The sequence below is a fragment of the Xiphophorus maculatus genome, chromosome 19 (assembly GCF_002775205.1).
Source record: "Xiphophorus maculatus strain JP 163 A chromosome 19, X_maculatus-5.0-male, whole genome shotgun sequence".
NCBI classification, from domain to species: domain Eukaryota; kingdom Metazoa; phylum Chordata; class Actinopteri; order Cyprinodontiformes; family Poeciliidae; genus Xiphophorus; species Xiphophorus maculatus.
In genome coordinates this window covers 490167-513260 of record NC_036461.1, presented here as the reverse complement: position 1 = coordinate 513260, position 23094 = coordinate 490167, and the positions used below count along the sequence as shown (strand labels likewise).

The window sequence follows — 23094 nt, the reverse complement described above, 5'->3', positions numbered from 1 at the left end:
AGTTTGCAGGAGACATAAACAGCACACACAGCCAGATTGATTTTATGGAAGTTTAAGTCTACTGTTGGGTCTAGATGTCACTTGTGTGATTAACTTTATAGGTAACTTCATGTGTTGTTACTTTTAAACTGAAACCTCCAGCATGGGGAAGTGGGATGATCTCGGGTTTTCTCGTTTTGCAGTAAAAACATGCAACACAACATAAACTTAGATAAAGTGTTACAAACAGGAAATGCATACACTTATGTTGACTGATTTTAAAAAGCTTGGACACTTCAAGACCTGATTGCTTTGGGTACAGATGATTTTTCCATCTGTTGTTTATAATCCTGGAAATCTAAACCTCAGTCCAGAGGAAGAAGCTCCAGATGAACACGGTTCTGTTAGGGTTTTGGTTCTGATTGTGGAACCTCTGAAGACAACGATGCAAATCAAGAAAATGGCAGCCCATCTGGACCGTCGTCTTCATCAGACCGCTCTTTAGCGGCACAATGTCTTCAGTCAGAGGCTTGTTCAGATTCGCTGTAAGCGCAGACTGCTACAGAGATCTTTCCTACAAAACATTTCTGTGGGAAAGATCCCTTCATTCATTCATTCATTAGAAAAATTAGTGACTTACAACATTTCATTTCTTGTTGGGATCAATGAAGTATTTTTGAATTGAATTGAATTAAAGGCATGGTGAGGCGTTTTACACGCTGCTGGTATTTTGGAACTTTATTGGTGAGATTTGCGAACATTTGAAGAACATTGAGTAGTTATGTACTGTCTGAGTTTTAATCAGTGTTATGGTTTCTCTCTGTTTTGTATTTTAAATTTTTTGCATAATTTATGAAAGGTACAGGAGTGGAAAATTAGATTGGTCAATAAATGTTTTAGATATTTGGCAATTATCAAAATTCTACATAAATACACTAATAAAATGTACCAGAAGAAGAAAATTCCTCTGCTGGATTTTGTTTGCTCTGAATGATATCTGTGGGAATCACTGAACATCAAAGAGCAAAAATATCATCTTTATTATTTTGGAGTTCATTCATTCTGTCTCTGTGCTCCACCAGGTCCGTTAACGCGTTCAGGACCAGAACCCCTCACTGTAAATTACTTTGAGAAATAATGAGATTTGCTTATAAAAACAGGCTTTAATGTCGAAAAATGATCAAATGTTACAAGCCATACATGTCATCCAAATGGGTCAGAACCAGAGTTACATTCACCGTCCAGCGCCGGCCCACTGAGCTCAGCTGATGGACGGAACCAAGTGAGGCAAAGATTAGAGTTTAGCTTTTTATTCTTCTCTACGATCTGTCCCCTCCCAAAAGGGAAGTCTAATCAGTTTCAGTCTGTTTACATATGACTGCCGACAGACACTCATAAACATGGTTATGTAAGCTGCAGCGCGTGTGTGTGTAAGTAGATAGACGAGGCTAAAAGAGAGGAAATGACAGAATCCTTAACAGGTATAAAGTATTTAGTTTCTGTTGCTTTTCAGACGCGCTCCACCAAGACGTTGCCACTACGAACCTCTTCCTGTCAGAGTCAGAAGTAACCTCATCCAGTTTGTTCCGCAGGAAGGTAAGTCCACCTTCAACACTAATAGAACCAAGCTACTTCCTTCTGCCTTTAATATGTTTTTCTAGCATGTACTATGTTTGTCATCAGCTTTGATTGGGGTTGAATTGCCAGCCGAAAACACGTCTGAAGCCGAACCCACAAGGACCTATGACTGGCTTCTGGACCTCCTGGATCGTCTCAGTGAAAGAGGACAAGTCCAGACCACCCCTGCTCCGATCAGAACCACCAGATCACCCCAAAGTCCAAAGAAGAAAGGCCGCGGTCGGAAGGGGAAAGGCAGGTCCAGAAGCATGTCTGAGCTTCACAACGGAGTGGTGAGACTGGTCAGGGATGAATTCTTGCATGGAGACCGTGGACGGGTGGAGATCTATGTCCACGGGGAGTGGGGTACCGTCTGTGATGACTTGTGGTCCATGAAGAATGCCCAGGTGGTCTGCAGACAGCTGGGATTCAAGTATGCCCTAAAAGCAGCGAGGAATGCTGAATTTGGAGAAGGAAAGGGACTGCGGATTCTCCTGGATGATGTTCATTGCAATGGAACAGAGTTCAGCCTGTTGAACTGCACACATGCTGGAGTGGGACACCATAACTGTGCCCACTATGAAGACGCTGGAGTGATCTGTGGGAACTCAAAACCCTCTGCAGAAGCCTAGAAGTTGGCAGCAGAAATGGAGAAATACTTCAAAGTAACCAAACTAAGTGCTAAAATCAGGAAACCCTGAAACTCAACAGATCCTCCAAGGCTCATTAGAGGGAAGAAATTCTTCTCAAGTCATGACGAAATGCTTTGAATCGTCAAATTGCAGCTTGTTCAGCAGAATAAATTCATATCAAGTCATCTTGAGGTTTTAGATAGAATGTGGATTCAGTTCTTTTTTTCTTTTACTTTATTGAACGTGCCAAGTTACAATAACATTACAATAATGCAATACCAATAAAGATTCAAAGCAGTGGGTTGAAGTATAAACTTATTAAAAGTCGCTCAAAATGATCTCATCTGGTTTATATTATGAAAGTATACCTTCATTCTACTTCCTGATAATGCAATACATCCAGTGATATGTTAATAGCTCTAATAGTATCAACTATGAAACATTAATGTTGATGCAAACAATGATGTAACATAATGCATCAAGACAGTTTCTCATATTTAGTGTAAACCAGAATTGTTTAATGTTTGGACATTTTTTAATTCCAGTCGAACTGTTTCATAGTTTCACACCACAGACTGAAACGTTAAAACTTCTTGTGGTTCTGATCTTACAAACTTTGAATTTGTATTTTCCTCCGATTTTAAAATCCTTCTTTTGAAAACAATTTTTGAATGTTTTCTGGTAACTGTTCATTTTGTGTGTTTTAAATAAGGCACACGCTGTAAATTCACCAAATCAGTAAGTTTTAGTATCTACAATGTATAAATGATGGATTTGTGTGATCCAGGTACCAAGCTTTTTAATTCTTATTGTCCTTTTTTGCAGTTTAGTAGTTGTAATGAATTTGCATAATTATTGGTCCATACATCTGCACAGTAACTGAGGTTCAAGACATTCAACTCATAAATGCCCTATGCTGAGATCCACCTTAAATCCACTAATGGTACAAACGTGATGGTTCATATCTGGGATGTCTGTGATTATCAGTTCTTGTTTCAATGTTTTAAAAGCAACTAAAGAGGAAAAACAAGCAACTGCATTGACCATGTTGAGATCATCTTCTAATATTTAATGTTTCAGATCTTAGAATAAAATTTCTGCTTTGGTCAATCACCACTAATATTGAAATGAAAGTCTGCTTCACTGTTCATTTTATTGGATCATGTTGTAGATATGTTTAGATAAATTTAGCTGAGTGGGGGTTGTATAAATAATTGATTTTAATTCAAATGTTCAGGTTTTGAAACCTTTTTAAGACGACCTGCTGTCATGTTGGGTTCATGTCTTTTACCCACATGCAGAACAGTCAGGAGAACAGGACATCAGATAAAGTTCATTTTAACAATGATGGAATATGAGATTGGGTGGTTCTTGTCCAGAGGATGGAAGCCAGGGTCACCTGCACTACGTAGACAGTGATGGTGAGTTTGAGGTGAATCAGACAAATGGGACTTCAGAGGAAAATGGAATGATCTTACTTGATGAAACGATGAGTTTCCACCAAGAGGGAATTACTGTAGTCTCTTTGCAGGGGTCCTTGAGACGATCCAGGTTCCAGTGTGAGATCCAGATGGAGAGTACTTGGAGGTAGATGGTAGAGGCTGCAGTGGAGGGCGGACAAGTAAGTTCAGTGAGAGGAGAGGAGCGAGTCATGCAAACGGGAACCGTCAACCATTCTTCAACAGAGGCGGAGAGGGACTCTGGCAACCAGTGAGTAATAATCCAAGACGTCACGAGGGAAAACCAGAAAGCTAGGAACTCGAGTCACACTGTGGGTAAATCCAAGGCGCCACAAGGAAACACCTGAGAGAGAAGCAACAAGGAAATATTACTAGAGATATTCTCAGAGGAACTGACTCAGAGGGGCGCAGAGCACCTTAACTGGCAAACACTCAGGCACCAAAGTGCTGGCAGTCCGTTCCTCATACACTCCTAGATGATGAGGTGATTAATCACAGGTGCACTGATTCAGTCAGCAGGCACGCACTGAAGGTAGTGCAGCCTCTAGGCAACATCTAGTGGATGAAGAGGGAAGCAGCAGGCAACAAAAATCCCCCCAAAGAGCCAAAACCAAAAACCCTGGTTCCCAACACCTGCAGCAGAATATCGGCTGGTTGCCTGTTGCAGGGCGCCGTTGCTCTACAGGAAGATCTCAAAGGAGAGCAGCAGTTCACAAATACCACTGTTCCACAAATATTCTGGTTTTAGAGTCACAGTTTGGTGTGTTTTCAGCACACTTCATTCAATTAAAATAAATGTATGCTTTTTACTTTGCTCAGCTGTAAACACAGAATCTTATTGAATTTGTGAAACTAATTTAATTGAATTGTTTTAGGTTCTAAAACCTGAAGTTGAAAGAACGGATTAGAGATGTGGTGGTATTGTTTCTACTGGATGAGGTCAGATAAACAGTTTTCCGGTGGTTCTGTTGGATCATCCATCCGCCTATCAGTGCTGATGCTTAGACACTTTCTCTGTTATCTCATTTTATATCCAACATTTTTTTGGCACCCATGCACTTTTCAAATTATTCAGTTCATTAAGGACATCACAGCGATGACTTATGATATTAATACTTTACACTAATTACAATATTCAGCTTTTGCTTTCAGTTTTTGCTCAACTGAAATGCACTGAAAATCTCAACAGCTCTGCAAAACTGAGCTAAACTTGGTTCTCTTTGAAAGCTAACTACTTCAAGCTCGACATGCTGAAGCCTGAGGAAATATCCACCAAATTCCTCTTGAAGCAGGTGGCAAATCTCTGGAGTAACTTTTCAGAAATAAAGCCGTTGAGAAAAGCTCTACCTGTCAGGAAAATTACGGTGTTTGCCAAGCATTTAGACAGTTTATCCTTTTAAAATAGTTTTGCTTGGAAATAGTTTTTTCCACGACAATCACATTCTTGCAACTTTTTTTACAGTTGACTTGAAATGCTTCAGGAAATCTCAGCAAAAACTTTCCGCTTGCAGCATTCACAACCTTTGCAGGACATGCAAATTTTCTACATATTTTTTGACAAGTTAATTCTGCACAAACCTAATTGTCATCTAGAAGCTATACAACCCTGGAAATATAAAACAAACTAAGAATAAGAGATGGGTTAGAAGAATATAAACTGAAGGTTATGACTTCCATTATACACACGCTGGAGTTTCATGGTTTACATTTTCATATATTATAGATTCATTGGGTATGTGAAAATATTTTTACCTTTTCTTGTTTCCTTTAAAATCTTCAGTATAATTTTATTGTTTCCAGTTTTTAATTTTCAGCTGAAACCAATTCTCTAATAATCACAATAAAATGTTTATCTAAACATAATTAACTGAAGATGATGAAGTAGCTTCATCACACCGTCAGGTCCAGCGGTTACTTTTGCTGACGATTGAGCAGCAGGGGGCGCTGTTGCAGAAGGATTTACCAATAATTACTTTCGTTCTTGGTAGATGTTTTTTGCATCCAGGATGTATAACAGAAGCAAAGGAAACAAGCAGCTCCACTGATGAAACAGAGGATTGGACCTCAGAGCCACTGAAAGTAAAACGCGCCGTCCGTAGTTCACCGTTTAACCGGCAGCCAGCGGCAGCACGCAGCGGGTCGGCTCCATAGCTCAGTGGTTAGAGCACTGGTCTTGTAAACCAGGGGTCGCGAGTTCGATCCTCGCTGGGGCCTGGATTTCTTCAGTCCTTTTGGTTTAGTTGGGGGTTTTTTCTACATCACACAATATAACATTAATATTTTGAAAATCCAGTACCCATTACCTGTAAACAGTAATTTATTATTTTTCCAAAATCTGTATACATTCTGGGTTATTTTATGGCCAATAAAAATAAAACTATGACCCCTTATAATAAAACTCCAATTAAAATAAAGAATATATAACTGAAAGTGAGTATGTATTTATAAGTACTATTTCTTTATGAAAATTATATTTGGATCTAAGCAGTATCCTTATAAATAACCTATGATGCTACACAAGTAGAAAGTTGCCTTTTGTTAGTTGGTTTCTAACAAAAAGAAACCAATTAGTTTCATTCAGTAACTTCTGCTTCCTAACACTAGATGTCAGCATTGCACTTGTTGAATCTGAATGTAGGCTTGCAGTCTCACAGGTTCAAACTGAAATGAACCCTTGTGCAATAAGCTTGAAAATGTCCCGTTTTGACTTAGTTTTTGAGCTATACCTGGTTATCTACGCAGTCATTGGGAGAGAGGCTGGGTACAAGCAGGAAAATCACCAGTCCACCCTATTTAGTCTTAGTTTAATTGAAAATATTTCTAATCGTTGTTCTGCTGACTCTTGGGGAACCTTAAGAATAGGGTGAATAACCAGGAAGTGACCTGGTTCAGCTCATTCTGAGCCCGTTCTGTTAGATCTGTTAGAGTTTATCCTGAGGTTCCCAGTAGCTTCGTTTGGACTGGAACTATTAACCCTTCAAACACCAGTAAAAACAACTTTAAATCTATTCTGAAACACACAGCATGACGCAGAATGTAGAATGTTGCTGCATCTGCATTTCGTAATGCGACGGAGTTCTGGTCTGCTTAGTTGGACCAGACGACCCAACTGGTCATTTACCAGTTCAGCTGGAATAAAATCCAGTTTCATCGTCGGCCACTTGAGCCTAGAGGTCAGGACGTCTTGCAGATGATCACATCTATTCAATTCCACATTTTAATACGATGCACAAACTGTGGATTTGGAGCCAAACTGGCACTGAGGTCTCTGAGCTCGTTGCCATGGCAACCAGGTCCCCTGATCAGGAACTAAATTAACTGAACTGAACTGTGAACTAGGAAACATGATGCGCCGCTTCACGCCGACTGAAGGACGCTGTTCTTTCCGGAGCCGTTCGGGTTTGGTGGCTCAGTCGGTTCCTGTGAATCGGCGCTCGGGTTCTTTCTGGGGTTTGTGATGAATGTCTCTGAACGCTGCGCTCCTCTCAAACGTTTGGATTGGCTGTCAGGGCGGACAGACTGCTGAATTCACAGTTTCTGCTTTAAATCTTTCATTCACATCTGTTGCATTTGCAATTGTCTTGGTGTGTTGTCCATCATTTCTTGTTCCTGGGCTGAAATAAACTGCATGAAGTGTTTAAAGATGCCCTGGGTCCCTGCTGATGATCCCTGCAGCTGGACTTTTGGCCCCTCAGGCATTACTGTGAAACGACGAGCTGCCAACTAAATCACTTCCCACATGTTATTTTAGCCTTTGCAGGTCGGACTCCTCGTTTTTCAGCGGTTCTCAAACGGAGGAATGACATTTAGGAAAAGAAAACAAGATTAGTTGATGAAACATGATTCACTGAACAGACTTGGAGAGAAAAAAAAAGTCACATTTTGATTGGAACCTGAAAACTTTGATATGTTTGATGATTTTACAATAAAATGGAAACAGCTGAAATGTTCTTGCATACCTACTGGTGTAAGCAAGAGTGAGACAAATAATTACAACACAACTGTAACCATGGAGACGTTTTCATGCAACAAGAAATCTTCCTCCTGAAATAAACCTCTGGCCATCAGAATTCATCTGAACGAATGCAGCAGCTGAAGCTCCTGGATCTGACCGGAGTCCGGCTCCCTCCAGGTACTTGGACTCCAGATCTGGTTCTTTCCATTCTGATCTAGATCTCCTGATCTATGTTAGAGCGTAGATGCTCCTTCACCAGATCAACACCCTGACTGCTGCAGAAAGTCTTCAGAAGCTTCTTTTTAATCTCCAAGTTGCCACAGTAACAGTCAAACTCTAACGAGGGGCAGAGAACTGTAGAGACATAGTTTAGAGAAAGCAGCTCAGCTTTCCTTAGACTTTAACTGAACCAAAGCAGTGGACCAAAATGGCTCCATCTTACATCACTTGCATTGCTAAATGTGGCTGCTGTCGGCGGCAGTTATATAGTTTTAGTAATTCCATGGTTTAAGTTAAAGTGATGTAAAATATTTTATGTTTATTAAAGGTTGTACAAATGTTTCCAGAGGGCAACCAATGTTTAATTTGCTGTTTCGTTTAGGTACATATTTTTAGTAAAATTATCTTAATCTCATTACATTTTTTAACAAGAGCATCAATACTGGAGTTCAAAGTTTCAAACAGCCTGATATTTTCCTTGGCGTCATTATAACCATAAATGTTACCAATAAGAAAGAGATTTATCATGTGATAACCGTGAGAATAGAGTGTCCAGCTGGGTCGGCTTCGGTGAAGATGCTGCTGCTGCTGCTGCTGCTGCTATTGAATTTGTGTTTCAAAGTTCCTGGGCCTCCTCAGCTCTTCTCCCCACTGAGCTTTCCAACATTTATAGTCACTATCAATTCAATGAGTCTCTTGAAGCAAACAAAAATCAGCACCACAATTTTAGGCAAACAGAAATAAAGCTTTTCTTTTAGTGATTTCCTTCAGTCCTCCAACATTAACTGAGAAGAACTTTAACATAGTAAAAAAACAAGATGAGTGTCTGAGTTTTAGTCGAACTTAACTGGGAACATAAAACTTTTCCTCCATAATAGGTTGAATGGGATCCGACCAAACAGTTATTCAATTTCCTTGCTGTCCACAAAAGCTCGTCCTGGATCTTCTTATCCTTGCGGGTTTGTTGGATTATTGGCCACAGTTGGCTCCGTCTCTCTCACAGAAAGATCTTTGGACAGGAGATTTCTTTGCTTCAAGCAGCCAGAATTCGTTGCCATTTTCCAGATCAAGTTGCAGAAATGCTGCATAGAGAATTAGATGATGTGGTTTGGTTGGATGTTTTCTACCTAGCTGATAGACTCAATCAATCACCTCCAGAAACTTCTCTTGTAGTTTGGGATTATATTCTGACAGACCTCCACCACCGTGAGCCTCACAACTTCCGTCTCTTCGGGCCGCGGAGCCGCAGATTCCACCGCCTCTTCCGGCTGTTAGCTCCAGGACTCTGTTTTCCAGTGCTTCAATCTTTTCCTCCGCTTTGCTGACTCGGCTGACCGAGGTGTGCTGTGTGCTTTTAATATCTTCTCTGTCAGTGGAGAGAAAACTGATAGACTTCAAGTCATCGATGGATTTCCCTGACCTCCACCTTCCAGCTTCCCTTGTATGGCGGCTCAGGCTGGAGAGAGAGCGCCACCTAATGGTGTCACCTGTTACACTCTGATGTTCTCATGTTTATCTTCTGGAGCCTTAAATTCCATCTACGCTGGTGTCGCTCCGTTTCTTTTCCACGCTGGTGTCGCTCCGCTTCATTTATTCTCATTTCTGCTTTAACCCGACCGTCTCGACAGCCGTCATCAGAACGTACCGAGTGTTTTCTATTAAACTCAGTATTGTATTTTTGAATACAAGATTATTTATTTTTTTTTCTCTGATTATTATTATTTTTTGTATACTTTAAGACTTTATTTGAGTTAGAAGTAATTGCTTAGTTTTTGGGTGGGGGGGGGGGGGGGGGGGGGGGGGTTGGACTTCCTGTGGGCGGAGCCTGTGGTTTTAAAAGCGGAGCTCTGTGGTCAGACTCCTGAGAAATCCCGCTGAAGGTGATGGACTCTTCCACTGAAGGTCCTGCTGTGTCTGATCTTAACCTGCTTTGGACGTCTTTGTATATATTCTGCACCTGCCATCTTTGTTCATGTGAAGAAAAGCTTAATCAATTTCACTGCAGTGACCTCCGGCCTTGGCCAGTCATTTGTGTTTAGGGTCACATTGATGAAACTTTCTCCAAAACCTTTTTCAACCTTTCTAGCTCCACTGTGGAAAATCAGGAGCAACATTCACAAATGACATTGAAATAAAATCCAGTCCAATGTCTGGTTTGAGGTCAATATCTAAACTTCAGAAGATGTAGTTTTATCTTAACAGAGCTCAGAGGTTCCTGGCGCCATGTCAGGAAGACCAAGTGAAGCTGCAGGATCTTCAGAACAAACAGGCTTCAGAACTACTGGACCTACTGACCATCCGCTGTCTGGACACAGGACCAGTATCACCAGTTTAAAAGCTACAATGAATGGTTATATACCAGACATGGAAAACTGGGACGCACTGCAGGCCATGACGTCACAACATGACCAACCAGCAGGCTGAGGGAAACACGGCTCCATTTTGTAGCAAGAGTTTTTATCACTATGCAAAAAATTCATCGCACAGAAACTCAAAAGTACAAAGAAATAATTGTGTGTTCACTCGTATAATAATAATCCTAATCATAATAATAATAAAGACATTTTACAGTTACCATAACATGTTTCCTGTTGAGCTGCTCTATGATACGAATGTCCTCCATAGTAAATGTTCCCTGGATAATAAATAAGCTCTCACACACACACACACACACACACACACACACACCAACACACACACACAGCTGCTCAGGTCCGACGGTTTCAGGCTTGGTCAGGTCGTTCTGTCTCTCGGAACCGGCCTTCAGTACTCCCGGGCCTCTCTGAGCTCCGTCTGGAACGCCGGTTCGGCCGGGTTGTCCGGGCAGGTCAGCCCGTTGTTGGGCGGCCTGGCAGAGTGGAACCGGCTCCAGTCCCCTTTGCACAGGATCCAGGGCAGGACGTCCACCTGGTAATGCAGCTCCGGGGAGAACTCGGCGCCGATCAGGTCCGGCGCTCCGGCGCCTTTGCCGCGTGTGATCAGCCTCGTCCGGTCGTCGTAGCAACAGTGCTGCGCCCCCAGCGTCGGGCCGTCGTAGGACAGCATGGAGCGGACGCAGAACCGGGCCGAAGGTTTGTAGACGTCCAGCCGTTCTTTGGGTCCGCTGGCGTCTCTCCAGCGGTACGTCCTGCGCAGCCTGCGGTCCGGGATGCTGATGGCGCCGTAGACGGCCTCGGAGGGGTAGGAGCAGGGGCAGGAGGGCAGCTGGGTGAGCACCTGGTGGAGGTACTTCTGGAGGAAGTCGTTCCTGCAGCTCAGCCACTTTTCACAGCTGTCCACACCTGAGTGGGAGACATGACACTTAGCCTGGCCTGGGCTTCAGCCCGGAGCTCCACTCAGGAGCCTGAAGGGAGTTGCAGGAAAACCGTTTGAAACATTTTTCAACCAACGGAAGAACTGAAATGGCTGACTTTCAAAATAAGTCGAATATTTGTTGGAGTCATCAACATGTAGATCTAAAAACATCACATTTAGAGCCGGCCCAAGGCAGAAGCAAACTAAGCAGCTGTTTAAGGCCCCTCAGACTTTCATAAGTGCTAACATTTTAACTCAGACCATAAATCTAGAATTGTAACTTTGTTTGTGAATCTAATGCTGTTAAATTTGATGTAATAGTTTGAGCATAGATAAATGAAAATATTTGAAGTTGTTTCATTCAAAGATGGAGGACAAGAGGCACGTAGAAAAGTTGCACGGCTCAGAGAATCCAGTTACAGATCTGCTCTAAACCAGTCTGAGGTTCACAAGTCAGACGTTGGTCTCCTGATGTCTGACATCGGAAAAAACCCAATTATTTTGTGTTGCTGGTCTATGCCAACCAACCTGAACCTGCAGGTTGGCCAAATAAAATACGTACTGGAGTCGGTGATGTTGAACTGGTGGAGCGATGTCGCCTCGGTCTCTGAGACCACAGCGCCTACGAGACCAAGACGGACAGAAAGGTGACTGATGGTAACCATGGGTTACCGTTGCCTCTAATCAGGAGACGATCGGAGGCTGTGGAGACAGATTTACCCCCAGTGGATCGGAACGCCCTAAACTGGTTTGTGTCTTACTGGAACAGCTGTCCAGGTCACATGTGCGTGATTCTGTTGCCGTGCAGCCGTAGCCGCAGGACCGCGTCCGTTTTTGAGATCCAGGTCCGCAGGTGGTGCTGCACGGGGCCCAGTCGCTCCACTCTTCGTTCTCTGAAAACACACAGCAGATGGATGGGCAGTGAAAACCTGTAGCAGACGTCAGCCTTTTCAAGTTCAAATTCCTCCCTCAGTTGGGGAGCAGTTAAGGAGAAAAGAGCGAGAGCTGGACGTTTCTCTGCTCTCCTTGCTCCATCTGTCCTGCAGGAATATATCACAGCTACTTTCTGCTCCAGCTGCAGTGAATTAGCGGGTGGAGGAGCAGCCGCTCCAGGCTTCATGGGGCAAAGGGCCGCTGTCTCGCCCCGCCTGCCTTCACTTTCATTGATTTATTTGTGTGTTTCAAGGATGAGTCCCTGAGGTGGATCGAGGGGAGAAGCATCTGAAATGTCTCACCGAAGCCGTCTTTGGTCTCTCCGTCTTTGCTCCACCCGTCTGCTCCCACTCCACCCAGCACAGCGTCCGCCGGGGCGTAGCCGTAGTCCTCTGGCCCAGTTCCTGCCAGCCCGCTCTCCCAGAATAGCGGCCAGAACAGCTTCCTGCTCATCCACTCAGACGGCGACACGGACCAATCGCTGCGCTGGTTCTCCTTGGCCAGGTCCATCTCCACCTCAGTCTGGGAGTCCTCCATCACCTCAATGGTCACCTGGAAGAAGAAGCATCCTGGAAGTGCTAGCAGTGCTAGATGCTAATCAGTTCCATTTATTCTAACAGTTTCACCAAGAAGCTGAACAAACAGTTTTGGGGAAACCCTTTAAATATTTCAGGTCAAAGGTCACCTGAACAAATAGGAGAAGCTGTTTTCAGATTTCATTCATTCAAATTCCTCTCAGCTGGTTCTGTCCCTCCAGGAACAAACAGCTGCTGAAGGTTAGGATTATGCATCTCAACCAGACTTTGATTAGGTCACTCCAAAGCAACCATTCAGAATGAGCCTTCATGGCCAGAAAAGATTCAAATCTAGGAAACGTTTCCTGCTCGCTGTTACACCAATGATCGTGCCGACAGTCTGCCAGGAAACCTGACTGCCACTCTCTCCAGAACTCAGACGTCTCACTGCACCGTAGAGGTAAATCCATTTGGTGGGTGGGGTGACATGAAATGGAGCTGGAGGCTCCGTCCTGGTTGCAGCAAAGATGTTTTTTCTTTGTAGAGTGAAGATGTTTGGTGTCAGTGAGAACATTGTGTTTATTTCCCCAGCAGTGATGGAGAGTGTTATCAGGCACAGGAAGACGACGTGACTCAGCAATCTCTCCATGTCAGTGGAAAGTTGCAGCGCATGCTAGAGAGCTTTCCACCTGCACCGTCCCAGCTAGCTGCACCGGCTAACTCCACCAGGTAGCGCCACCTAAGGTCCATCTGACGATCAAAGCTCCACCCTTGGACCTCTGTTGGTCTCCACCCTGAATGCTGGCTGCACCGTACCTCCATGTTTTTCACGGCGAAACCTCCTCAAGTCGTCTGCGCCCTGCTGCTCGGCTTGTTTCTGGCCAGACAGAACAACAGACTCCTGTCTTCGCTAGGAACTCTGTGACCGGCGCCGCCTCCATGTTTTCAGCAGCTTCAACCGTCCAGAAAGCCAGAACTGATCTGAAGTCAGATCGTTTGTTGCATTTCAGATTTTTTTTACAGTTTACAGACAGAAGAGGTCAGGATGGGACAGATTCCTCTGGCGGACATGTTGGTGTAATCTCAGAGCGGATGAGGGCCATGCAGGCGGCTGCAGGTTAGTTTACATGACGATCAGATTCCACATGAATGAAAGAGGCTTGTTGTTCGCTGCAGGAAGAGACGCACCAATAGAGTCACCTCCACCTGATCAGGATCTACATCAAACAGTCCAGCGGTTCCTCTGACCTCCAGTAGAGGTGAGGTGTTTATTCCTGCGGGGGGTCGGGTCCAGCTCCGTCCGGAGCCGCCGGGTCTCTACGGCTCAGTAACTAGAACCTTTTCAAAGCAGACGTTCCTACCTGGATGTTGGGGTTCTGGGAGCCCACATAAGCGTTGGCCAGATCAGGGAAGTTCCTCAGATCCAGGACGAAGGCTCCAGGCTCCTCCCCCTCGGGTGCAGGTGAAGGGTGGAGGTCCGGCTGCTGGGGCCAGCTCTGTGTGGAGGTGGAGGAAGATGGAAGAGGAAGCGTCTGCAGCAGGTTTTCTGGTTGCTCCTCGGCTCTGATCTGCAAAATAGAGACAAAGGTTCAGCTGGAGCGACGGCAGCGACTGAAACAACGAAGGATCTTCTGAACACGGCGGGTCCAGCAGTTGTTGGAGGAATATTCTCCGCCGGTCCTGAAGGAACTGAAGTTCTGGATTCAGCGCCGACCCAGTCAGAGTTTTGACAGAGCAGAAACATTTCCTGGATCCAGAATGTGCTGCAAGATCCTGAACTGCTCTGGTTAGGGTTCTGGTCCTGCGATCCGGCGGCCCGTCTCCCGGGTCGAGTTTCTGTATTTTTAGCTAAACGGTTAAAGCCGAGCAGCTCCAGGCATGTTGGGGGAGGGGCTTCCTTTCCTCTAAGCGTCAGCTGGAGGCTTCCAGTTTCTGCATTTCACCATGAAGCGACGCAGCTGGGGCAAAATGGTTCGGGTCCAAGTTCCAGATCAGAACCAGAGGCTCGTCATTTTAGTGTCTTCCTGTGGGCTGTTGAAGAACTGGACCGGACCAGAGGATAAAACTGTTAAATGTCTAAAACTGGAAAGGAAACCATGAAATGAACAAGGATTTCAACCAGCAACCCGAGCTAGCAGTTAGCGGGGGCGACCCCCAGGGTTCCGTTTCACCAAAATAAAATCTGTTTCTGTGTTTTAGAGCAGATATTCAGTCAATCAGATCTTGTGGGTCCAGTTCAGGAGAACCAGCTCAGCATCACTGATGGTGCTGAGCTACCAGATGGTAGCCACAGCTACGCTACGGAGGCCAGGGGGCCTGGCAGCGGCGCCCCCGGGTGAACCACCACCAGCAGGCAAGGAGGGTCAAGTATCTTGCTCAACGATACAGAGCGGGGATCAAACCGGCAATCTGGACATCCTGGATCCTGACCTTGGACCTGAAGCAACATCCCTGGACAATAAAGTGTTTCCACAGTCGGCACCGAGGGAGGACAGCGCCACCCTCAGGTGGATGATGGGAGCGTCTCACTCTGAAATACATTCTCTTAAGATTGGAACAAAATCTGGAGAATTGTGTGGAAAAACACGAGAAAGGATAAAAAATGTTTGATTTGATGGATGGACCCGTTTGTTCTGACCGAAGCTCCAACATTACAGACAGAATCCATACATTCACTAGTTGCTGTTCTGGCAATGAACCAAATTGTTTCTACTGGTTGTTTTTGTCCGCCACCTCCAGAAAGAGGCTCTGCAGGTTTAGGGCCTCGGGGCGCCGCTCTGCAGGGGGCGCCAAAGCCATGGTGGATAAGTGATGGTCTAATATTAGGAGGGAACAGGATCCCAACCGCAGTGATGAATTTTTTATATATTTTTAACGGTGTATTCTTAACATTTGTAATTTCCTGAAAGCTGCTAAATGATGAGCAGAACCAGCGTTCAGTTGACTGGACCCCTCTGACCCAGTAGCAGATTCCTACTGAAAAGATTCGGAGCCAGTCGGAACCAGACGAACCCGTTGGGTTTATTTAGTAGTTTCACAGCAGAACCTCTGAGGCTGCTGCTCGTTTCTCATTTCACTTTTACTTTGAAGGGTCAGCTGCTAACGTACCATTAAAAGAAAAGTTCAAGTCTCGTATTTTAGAAATGATGTCACATTTACACACATTTACACCTGGAGGTTCCGCTTTGCATTCAGAACCGAACGATCAGCGGAAAACTGGACCGTGGAAAGGTTCGGACATTTGGACCCCAGAGGTTATTTTCGCTCTGAATGACCAGAAGGTTCCGCTGAGCTGAAGGTCCAAAGGAGACCTCTGGACCTGCAGCGGGTTTACCTGAGAACTGGACTCCGTGTTCCGGTCCGTGGGAAGCCCGCAGCTGGACTCTGCCGCCAGGATCAGCAGCCAGACACGCAGCGCGTCTCTCGGGTTCATACTTCTGCTCCAAACTTTCCCCAGAACCGAACCCGGGCCCGGTCCTTCAGCCTAGGACAGAGGTGTCCACCCCATCGTGGAAACGGATCCACGCGTGAACGTGATGCCCATTATCCTTCGGTACCTAAAGTCCCTCTGGATCCGAACTTTCTCATATCAGCAGCAGACCCATCAGAACCGGTTCGGGTGTTTAAACTGAGTTCATCCGCGGGGTTCAGCCCAGCGTGTTTAAAACCAGAACCGCCCCGGCCACGCAGGACACAACCCACTCAGCGCGAGCCCGAACCAAGAGATCACGTGGGTTTGTTTGTTTTGACGTCATAGCTGAAAGGACAGGGTGGTCTTCTTCTTCTGATGATGATGATGATGATGGTATCAGAACCACAGTGAGATCAGCTCAGCAGAACTTTTTATTTTAATGATCTGAAAATCATTTTCTTCTTCCTGTTTTCCTTCATATTCAGGTTGTTTTGCTTTATTTGGTTTTAAAATATTTAGAAATAATTTCTGTTTAATTAAATCTGCAGTTTTCTGTAAATAAACTGTTCAGGTTGTAAATTTAGTTTTTGTTTCTGATTCCATAAAAGTTTTTTTCAGGTTTTTGTTAGTTCTGCTGCATTATAGGTCAGAACCGGGTCCAGAACCACGAGTGGGAAAAGTTCTGATCCAGGGCCCCTCTGCGTGTCGTCATCAGCCACTTCCTGTGGAGATGGGGGTCAAAGGTGAAAGGATTTCCAGATGTCGGGTCTGTTTCTGGTTCCGACTTACGTTGGGTTCTAATACAGAACATGCATCTCTGAGTCTGAGCACCAAACGGGTCAGAACTGGAGACATGATGACTGGACCAAAGTTCTGGTCGAGTATTGACAGCAGTGTTCTGGTGGAGACCCATCAGAACCAAACCGCCGTGCAGCCAGAACTGAATGGGTCCAGGAGGGTTCACTGGTACTGAGCCACAGCCGGGTCCAAACCTGGGTTCTAATGTCACCTGATCATCGGCGCTGATGGTGCCGATCAATCGATTGATCAGGTTTATTTCAGGAACACGGCAAAATGTTCCATCAGAAAAACACAAAAATACCAAATGATGTAGAACCGGGTGGTGTAGAACCGGGTGGTGTAGAACCAGGTGGTGTAGAACCAGGTGGTGTAGAACCGGGTGGTGTAGAACCAGGTGGTGTAGAACCAGGCCTTCTTATTCAATATCTACACCAAGGGTCTCAAACTCCAGTCCTGCCCTGCAGCCTTTAGATGAGCCTCTGCTGCACCTGAACAGAATAATCAGGTCGTTAAGGTTCTGGAGAACCGATCCACACCAGGAGGTCATGAAGCCGTTTCATTCCAGCGTTTTGTACCTGTGGCTCATCTAAAACCTGCGACTGGAGGACTGGAGTTTGACCCCTGACCTACATGCTCCCACTAGCTCCCGTTAGAACGATAAAGTCCGTCCTCCTCTCTGGACGAAGACGTGGCCATCAGACAGTCTGGAGTAAACTAGCAAAGAATCGAACAAAATGCAGATAATTCCTCCCTGCGTCAGATAAACGTTGCCAAAATGATTCACTGCCTGCAGAGTCAAAAATCCGACAGCTGGTTGAACGTTTCATGAAAAGGCAACATGTCTTTTCCATGGGCCAGAATCCATCCGTCCGTCTGTTTGGTGCGGTTCTGGTGTAGGCCCAGAGGAAACGAGTCGTCCTGTTAGACGTTTCGTCTTCAGTGAAATAAGGAGCAGCGATGGAAATGAAGGCAGAATGCATAATGTGGAGTGAGTCAGGCCTGAAGCTTGTTATCCTGTGAAAAATAAACGGCGCCGTGTCTTTGTTAAAGCTTCTGCTTCCTGTTTGCAGGTCATTAAATCCAACCAGATTCAAAACAAAGTTCTTAGACACTTCCAGGTTTTATGTCTGGAGGTTTGATGGTCCAGGGCCAAAGCACCCGATTCCGTCTTTAGTTGTTTCCAATTACTAGCATGGCTGCTGCACACGACACCATGTTCAGACTGCTCTAAATATTCAGCACACAGCCCAACCCGGAAGTGACCCACCAGCAGAAACGTGCCGTTAAGGTGGATGTACGACCCGTCTAGGGGTGGCCAGATCATGACAGGAAGGATCCATCCTCTTCAGATCCCAAGCAGCCAACACACACAAAGTTAAATATTTGATAATGTTATTTATTTTAAAAAGATGTATTTTTGATTGAGATGTGAACAAGTGGCGCATATGGCTAATGCTGAATGCTAACCCAAACCAAAGGAAACTATCTGAATATTAACCAACTTAACCTAATTGAAAGTAAATAAACCAAATGACAAAAACTTACCTCCCTAAGAAAAACATGAGAAAACTATGGAAACAGAACAGCAGCTGAGGATGGATGGCAGGAAGTCAGCAGCTTTTATATCCGTATAAAAGCCACCAATTGGACGTCTCTGTTGTCGCCTAGGAACCAATCAGAGACAGGCACCTGCACACTCATCTTTACATAAGTTAACCACGCCAGTGGTAACAGTGGCTCTGCAGAAATATTTACTGATTATATATATATATATATTTATATATATATATTTTATTGACTTATGGTGAAAACATTTGAAGACCTGAACAGGATTCAGCGGGTCGTCCCGTCCTCAATGTTCTGTTGTATTGGGATAGTGAATTTCCCAGTGTCCTGCTGGGCCGGAGCTGGGGACGTTACTTTTACTATTATGTTCTTTTTATTTTCTTATTTCTATATTTGAACATCGACCAACATTGAGGGCGGAGATCCTGGTGGTGCAGAAAAGGTCATGCTGTCAGTGTCTTCAGCATTGAGCATGCTGAGGTGAGGGACGTTGGCTCGTTGCTGTGGCGTTAGCATGAAGGCAACAAAAACATTTTCAATACGTCCAAAAGCCAGAGGAGAGTTTAGCCTTAAAAACAACCAACCTGATCCAGAGAGAAGGTCGAGTTCCGATGGTTCCGTTTGGTTCTGGTCATACCAAATCAGCGTTACTTGTTGCAGACTCTCCATGTCGGATTCTCATCTGAAGCTGGACTCCAGATTGCCCTAACCCTTACTGGTTACCAGTCTGAAGACGTCTGTCCGTCCAGACCAGAGTTTAGTTCCTCTGTATTCGCTGACAGGAGATGAAATGTTTGCACTGCAGCTGAGTAACGATGTTCATTACCCAGCAGGGCGGGTCGGGGGGGTCGGGGGTGGAGGCAGGAGGGTAACAAGACGCAGCAGCAACTCCACTCTCTGAGTGAAGTAGACGCTAACGAGCTCCAGTGGTCGTCAGGCTGTTCTCTGTGGAGGGGGCGAGACCCCCCCCCCGGATCAGCAGCCATATAAGCGGGACGCTGCACTCTTTGCGGTCCGGTCCAGTTCAGGTTGTTCTGCTGCCGGTCTATCGGTGGAAACTCTGCAGTTTTGGTTCTGAGCAGCAGGTAAGCATTGTTTCTTCTGGATCAGAACCTGAACCAGAACCTCGTGGTTCTGGTTCAGGTTCAACTAGAATCAAACTGGTTCTAGTTTGATTTTCTGAAAGTAGAACCAGTATATTCTGGTATATATATATATATATATATATATATATATTCTGAAATATATATATATATATTCTGAAATATATATATATATATATATATATATATATATATATATATATTGTCGTCCAAGCATATATATATATATATATATATATATATATATATATATATATATGCTTGGACGACAATCGAGTGAGCGGTATAAATTTTAACCCACCTCTGAGATGCACAAGGAAGAATAAGAAAATAATTACTCAGTCTGTTTGATTTGACATGTCCATGTTGGAAAAATACTGATGGAAATTAGAGATGCGGCGTTTCCTTAACACTAGAATTAATATAAATTTAATTGGTAAAAATAAATCTTACACAATAAACTTTATTGTTCAAATAAATAAATATATATATATTCATTTTTCTGTCAAATTCTTGAAACTAAATCACCTTGGAAACGAAGACCGTCCTGCTGGGCCGCGGTGCGACTGAAGGGGGCGCTGTTCATCAGATCTTCAAGATGAAATAAAAGAAAAACGTTTGATGAACTGGACCTCATATCCACCGACCCGGGTCACAGAACCGGGTCACAATCAGAAATTGTTTTACGGATAAAGAACTGGACCAACTGGATCCACTGGAAATACTGGGATGAATCTAATAATATGTTGTGGCCAGATTGGCTCAGATGTCTCAGGAGGTTATCTTGTGTTCCAGGATGTCAGAGATTTTTCCCGGGTCCCGTCTGACCTTCCTGCTCATCTGGCTCCTGGTCCTTCAGTCCACAGCTTTCCCTCAGCCTCGTCTTCCTCTCAGGTGAGCTCAACCTCAGGTTGAATCTCTTTAAAACTCGTTTATCCCGTTTCGTCGTTCTAAGGTTTCACCTCTGTGATTCCAGAAATCCTGAAAATCCGCAGGAAGCGAAGCGGGACGACTGGGATCTTCTGTTCCCGTCCATCTCCCTCCATGACTGGAACATCCAGATGCTGTCGGCACCAGCGGACAGCAAGGCCGGTCTGATGGGGGACGCCTGGCTGTTCGCACCGGAGCGTCCGGAGGCCAGGTAGCGGAGCCAGATTCTAAGCCAAACTGTTTAAAACTTCTAGATGAAGTTTTTCTATATACCAACCCGATCAGCAGCTTCTGGTCGCTTCCCTGCCGCCAAACTTCCAGAAGATGAAATGAGGCAAATCGACCCAGAGATACTTTTTCTAGTTTGATTCAATAAAATACCGTAGATGGAGCAGCAGGGGGCGCCAGCATGAGAATCAGACCATTAATCATCATTAGGAGAAGCGCCTAATGTAGACAGAACACCTGAACCCAGATGCAGATGAATGAGTAGAACCGAGCCGGTTCTACTCATTCATCCAACATTATTCATATACTCATCCAACATTATTGTTTCTCCGTTTGTCGAGTTTCAAAGTTTTACGTTTAAAGGATTAAAAATTCAGTTTTATTAATTTTTTTTCCAGCTTCTTGCAGGTCTGGGTTGTTTCTGTGCTGCCCCCTGGTGTTCAGGAAGCGCTTACCAGTTTCTACCAGCCTGGGTTGGGTCCAAACAGAACCGTCTGCCGGACCGACCCAGCAGACGGAAAATGGACCCGTGCTGGTTGTGTACTCTGGACCAGAACCAGAATATCAATGACTGATTTGTTTTCAGAAATCATCGATTCCTGTTTATCTGTCAGAAGTTGGCAGAACCAGGTGAAGGTCTGAAGTCTGGTTTGAATCTGGGACCGACCGACCGACCGACCCGCAGCCTTTAGCAGAACCCAGCAGAAGCCGAGTGGCTGGTCCGGTCCGGTCCGGTCCGGTCCGGTCCGGTCCGGTCGTCTTTCTGCAGAAAGACAGAAAGAAAACATTATTCTGCTTAGCCAGCACAGACCAGCAGCGCAGCGTCTGGTTGGAGGTTTTATTTTAGTGCTTCAGCCTGTTGAACTTTTCATTTCTGATTCTTCGTTAAAACCTGAAGGGAAAAATGCTGTTGGTTTTCCACCCGCTCCCTCATCACCATGGAAACGCTAGACTCGTTTTCAGAGGGGCTCATCTCACCGGAACAGAAGTACTTTAAAATAGTGCGTAATATCCGGCCACTGAACTTTGGGGCATTTTGTCTTCTACCCTGCAGGCATCTCATAACTTATTTTACCACAGCAACATGGTAGCTGATATTAAAACAGCAAGACAAGGCAGGTAACCATGGCAACTGGCTTTTTTTCCTGCAGTCTGGTCGCGCGCTCATCCGCCATGTTTACAAAGAAATAGTCCCTCTACAGGTGACATCAGGTGGAGCTTTACTGTCGTGTTAGTATTTTTCTTTATATTAGTTACAGTTTCTATGTTTCAGTTCGTTATTTCATTTAGACCTATATTTTCTAATGGGTGAACATTTCAGTTCATGTCTGTTAAATGGTTTATTTATAATCGCTTTTTGTTTGACGTTCTGCTGATTCAAACCAGCTGGAGCAGGAAACCTGGACCAGCCTTTTGTTCTGAAGGGGGAAACTTGCTTCAAGTTGTTTTTAATTAGTTCATTTTGTCACTTAAATATTCACTTATTATTGTTTCTGCTAAGTAAAAGTTAGTTTTGCTTTCTTTGTTTCATAAGATGCTTTAGTTAATTTTCTATTTATTTGTTCTTTTGTTGTCGTGCCTCCTTCATGTGGTAGATTTAAGTTACTCCACCCTATTTAAGCCTTTTGTTCTTTGTTTGGAGGTCAGTTGAAATCAGTTAAATTGGGCCCAAAATTGTTATTTATTCTTTGACTTATTTTTGCATTAAATCTTTATGTTTTGTTTGCTATTTTTGGAAGAATTAAATTGAACTTTTTCTACTTTGAACACTTTTTTCTCCTCGTTTGAGTCTGGTCCCTCACAATTACACTTACTGCTCCACTTCTGAAAGTAAATCTGTCTTGGCTGACCCTGCTGGACAGGACAAAACGTCCAGAGTCCCTAATTGTCCATGTCATCTCCAGCGTCTGGCCGGCGCAGTGGGCGTCAGAAGGGATGGTGAAGAGGAACATGGTGGTGGCGGACGACGCCGCCTTCAGGGAGAAGAGCAAACTCCTCACCTCCATGGAGAGACAGAAGTGGCTCAACTCCTACATGCAAAAGCTGCTGGTGGTGAACTCCTGATGTCACCTGGGGCCACACCTGGGGCCGTTTGTTGAGTGTTGTAGACGGTGCTTGTTGGTGTGGAGGAGGAGATGACGCCAATAAAGACTGCAAATGTTCTGATGAAAGCTGGTCTGCGGCTCGTGATAACCGACTAACGCTTTATTTCTGCTCTACAGCCGTAGAAGTTCTTCTTACCTGGACAGATCCAAAGCTACAGAACCAGAACTGCGGTTCTATGTGGATCCAGAGCTGGACCGTCTGAAGTTCTGGCCGCAGCCTCCTGGATGTAGAAAGATTTCTGGCAACATGTTCTTTTATTCTCTATAATTTCTGCTGTGAGAATTTCGTCACTCTAGTCTGACCCCTGGTGTTCGGCCTCTAGTATTGACACATTTAGTCTTCTT

The 23094-nt window shown here is 44.6% G+C and overlaps 3 protein-coding genes and 1 non-coding gene across 5 annotated transcripts in view; 3 read left to right on the top strand and 1 right to left on the bottom strand.

Moving 5' to 3' along the window:
• The window catches only part of LOC102235272 (HHIP-like protein 1), a 28250-nt gene extending 24902 nt beyond the window's left edge, over nt 1-3348 (top strand). Inside the window, exons 10-11 of the mRNA XM_023352685.1 lie at nt 1493-1575; nt 1663-3348. Of these exons, the coding sequence (XP_023208453.1) occupies nt 1493-1575; nt 1663-2228 (649 nt within the window). The 3' untranslated portion in view covers nt 2229-3348. The remainder of the gene's footprint in view (nt 1-1492; nt 1576-1662) is intronic.
• A 2481-nt stretch (nt 3349-5829) lies between these two features.
• trnat-ugu lies at nt 5830-5902 on the top strand. Its single transcript has one exon. It is a non-coding gene; the product is annotated as a tRNA-Thr (tRNA).
• Nucleotides 5903-10298: 4396 nt separating this feature from the next.
• On the bottom strand, nt 10299-16450 carry LOC102219609 (isthmin-2-like). Of its 2 annotated transcripts, XM_023352364.1 has the most exons (6): nt 15939-16449; nt 13966-14172; nt 12392-12641; nt 11918-12049; nt 11719-11778; nt 10299-11143 (listed from the first exon to the last, which is right to left on the bottom strand). In XM_023352364.1, the coding sequence occupies exons 1-6, from the start codon at nt 16035-16037 to the stop codon at nt 10626-10628; spliced, it is 1266 nt and encodes a 421-aa protein (XP_023208132.1). In that variant the 5' UTR covers nt 16038-16449; the 3' UTR covers nt 10299-10625. The 2 variants fall into 2 exon arrangements, with proteins under 2 accessions (XP_023208132.1, XP_023208133.1); XM_023352365.1 differs by lacking the exon at nt 11719-11778 and having other exon boundaries at nt 15939-16450.
• Nucleotides 16451-19403: 2953 nt separating this feature from the next.
• Nucleotides 19404-22815, top strand: pth2 (parathyroid hormone 2). The gene is made up of 4 exons (XM_014474755.2): nt 19404-19468; nt 20282-20380; nt 20463-20627; nt 22549-22815. Exons 2-4 carry the CDS (start codon nt 20283-20285, stop codon nt 22706-22708), a joined length of 423 nt encoding a protein of 140 aa, XP_014330241.1. The 5' UTR covers nt 19404-19468; nt 20282; the 3' UTR covers nt 22709-22815.
• Nucleotides 22816-23094: the final 279 nt, after the last annotated feature.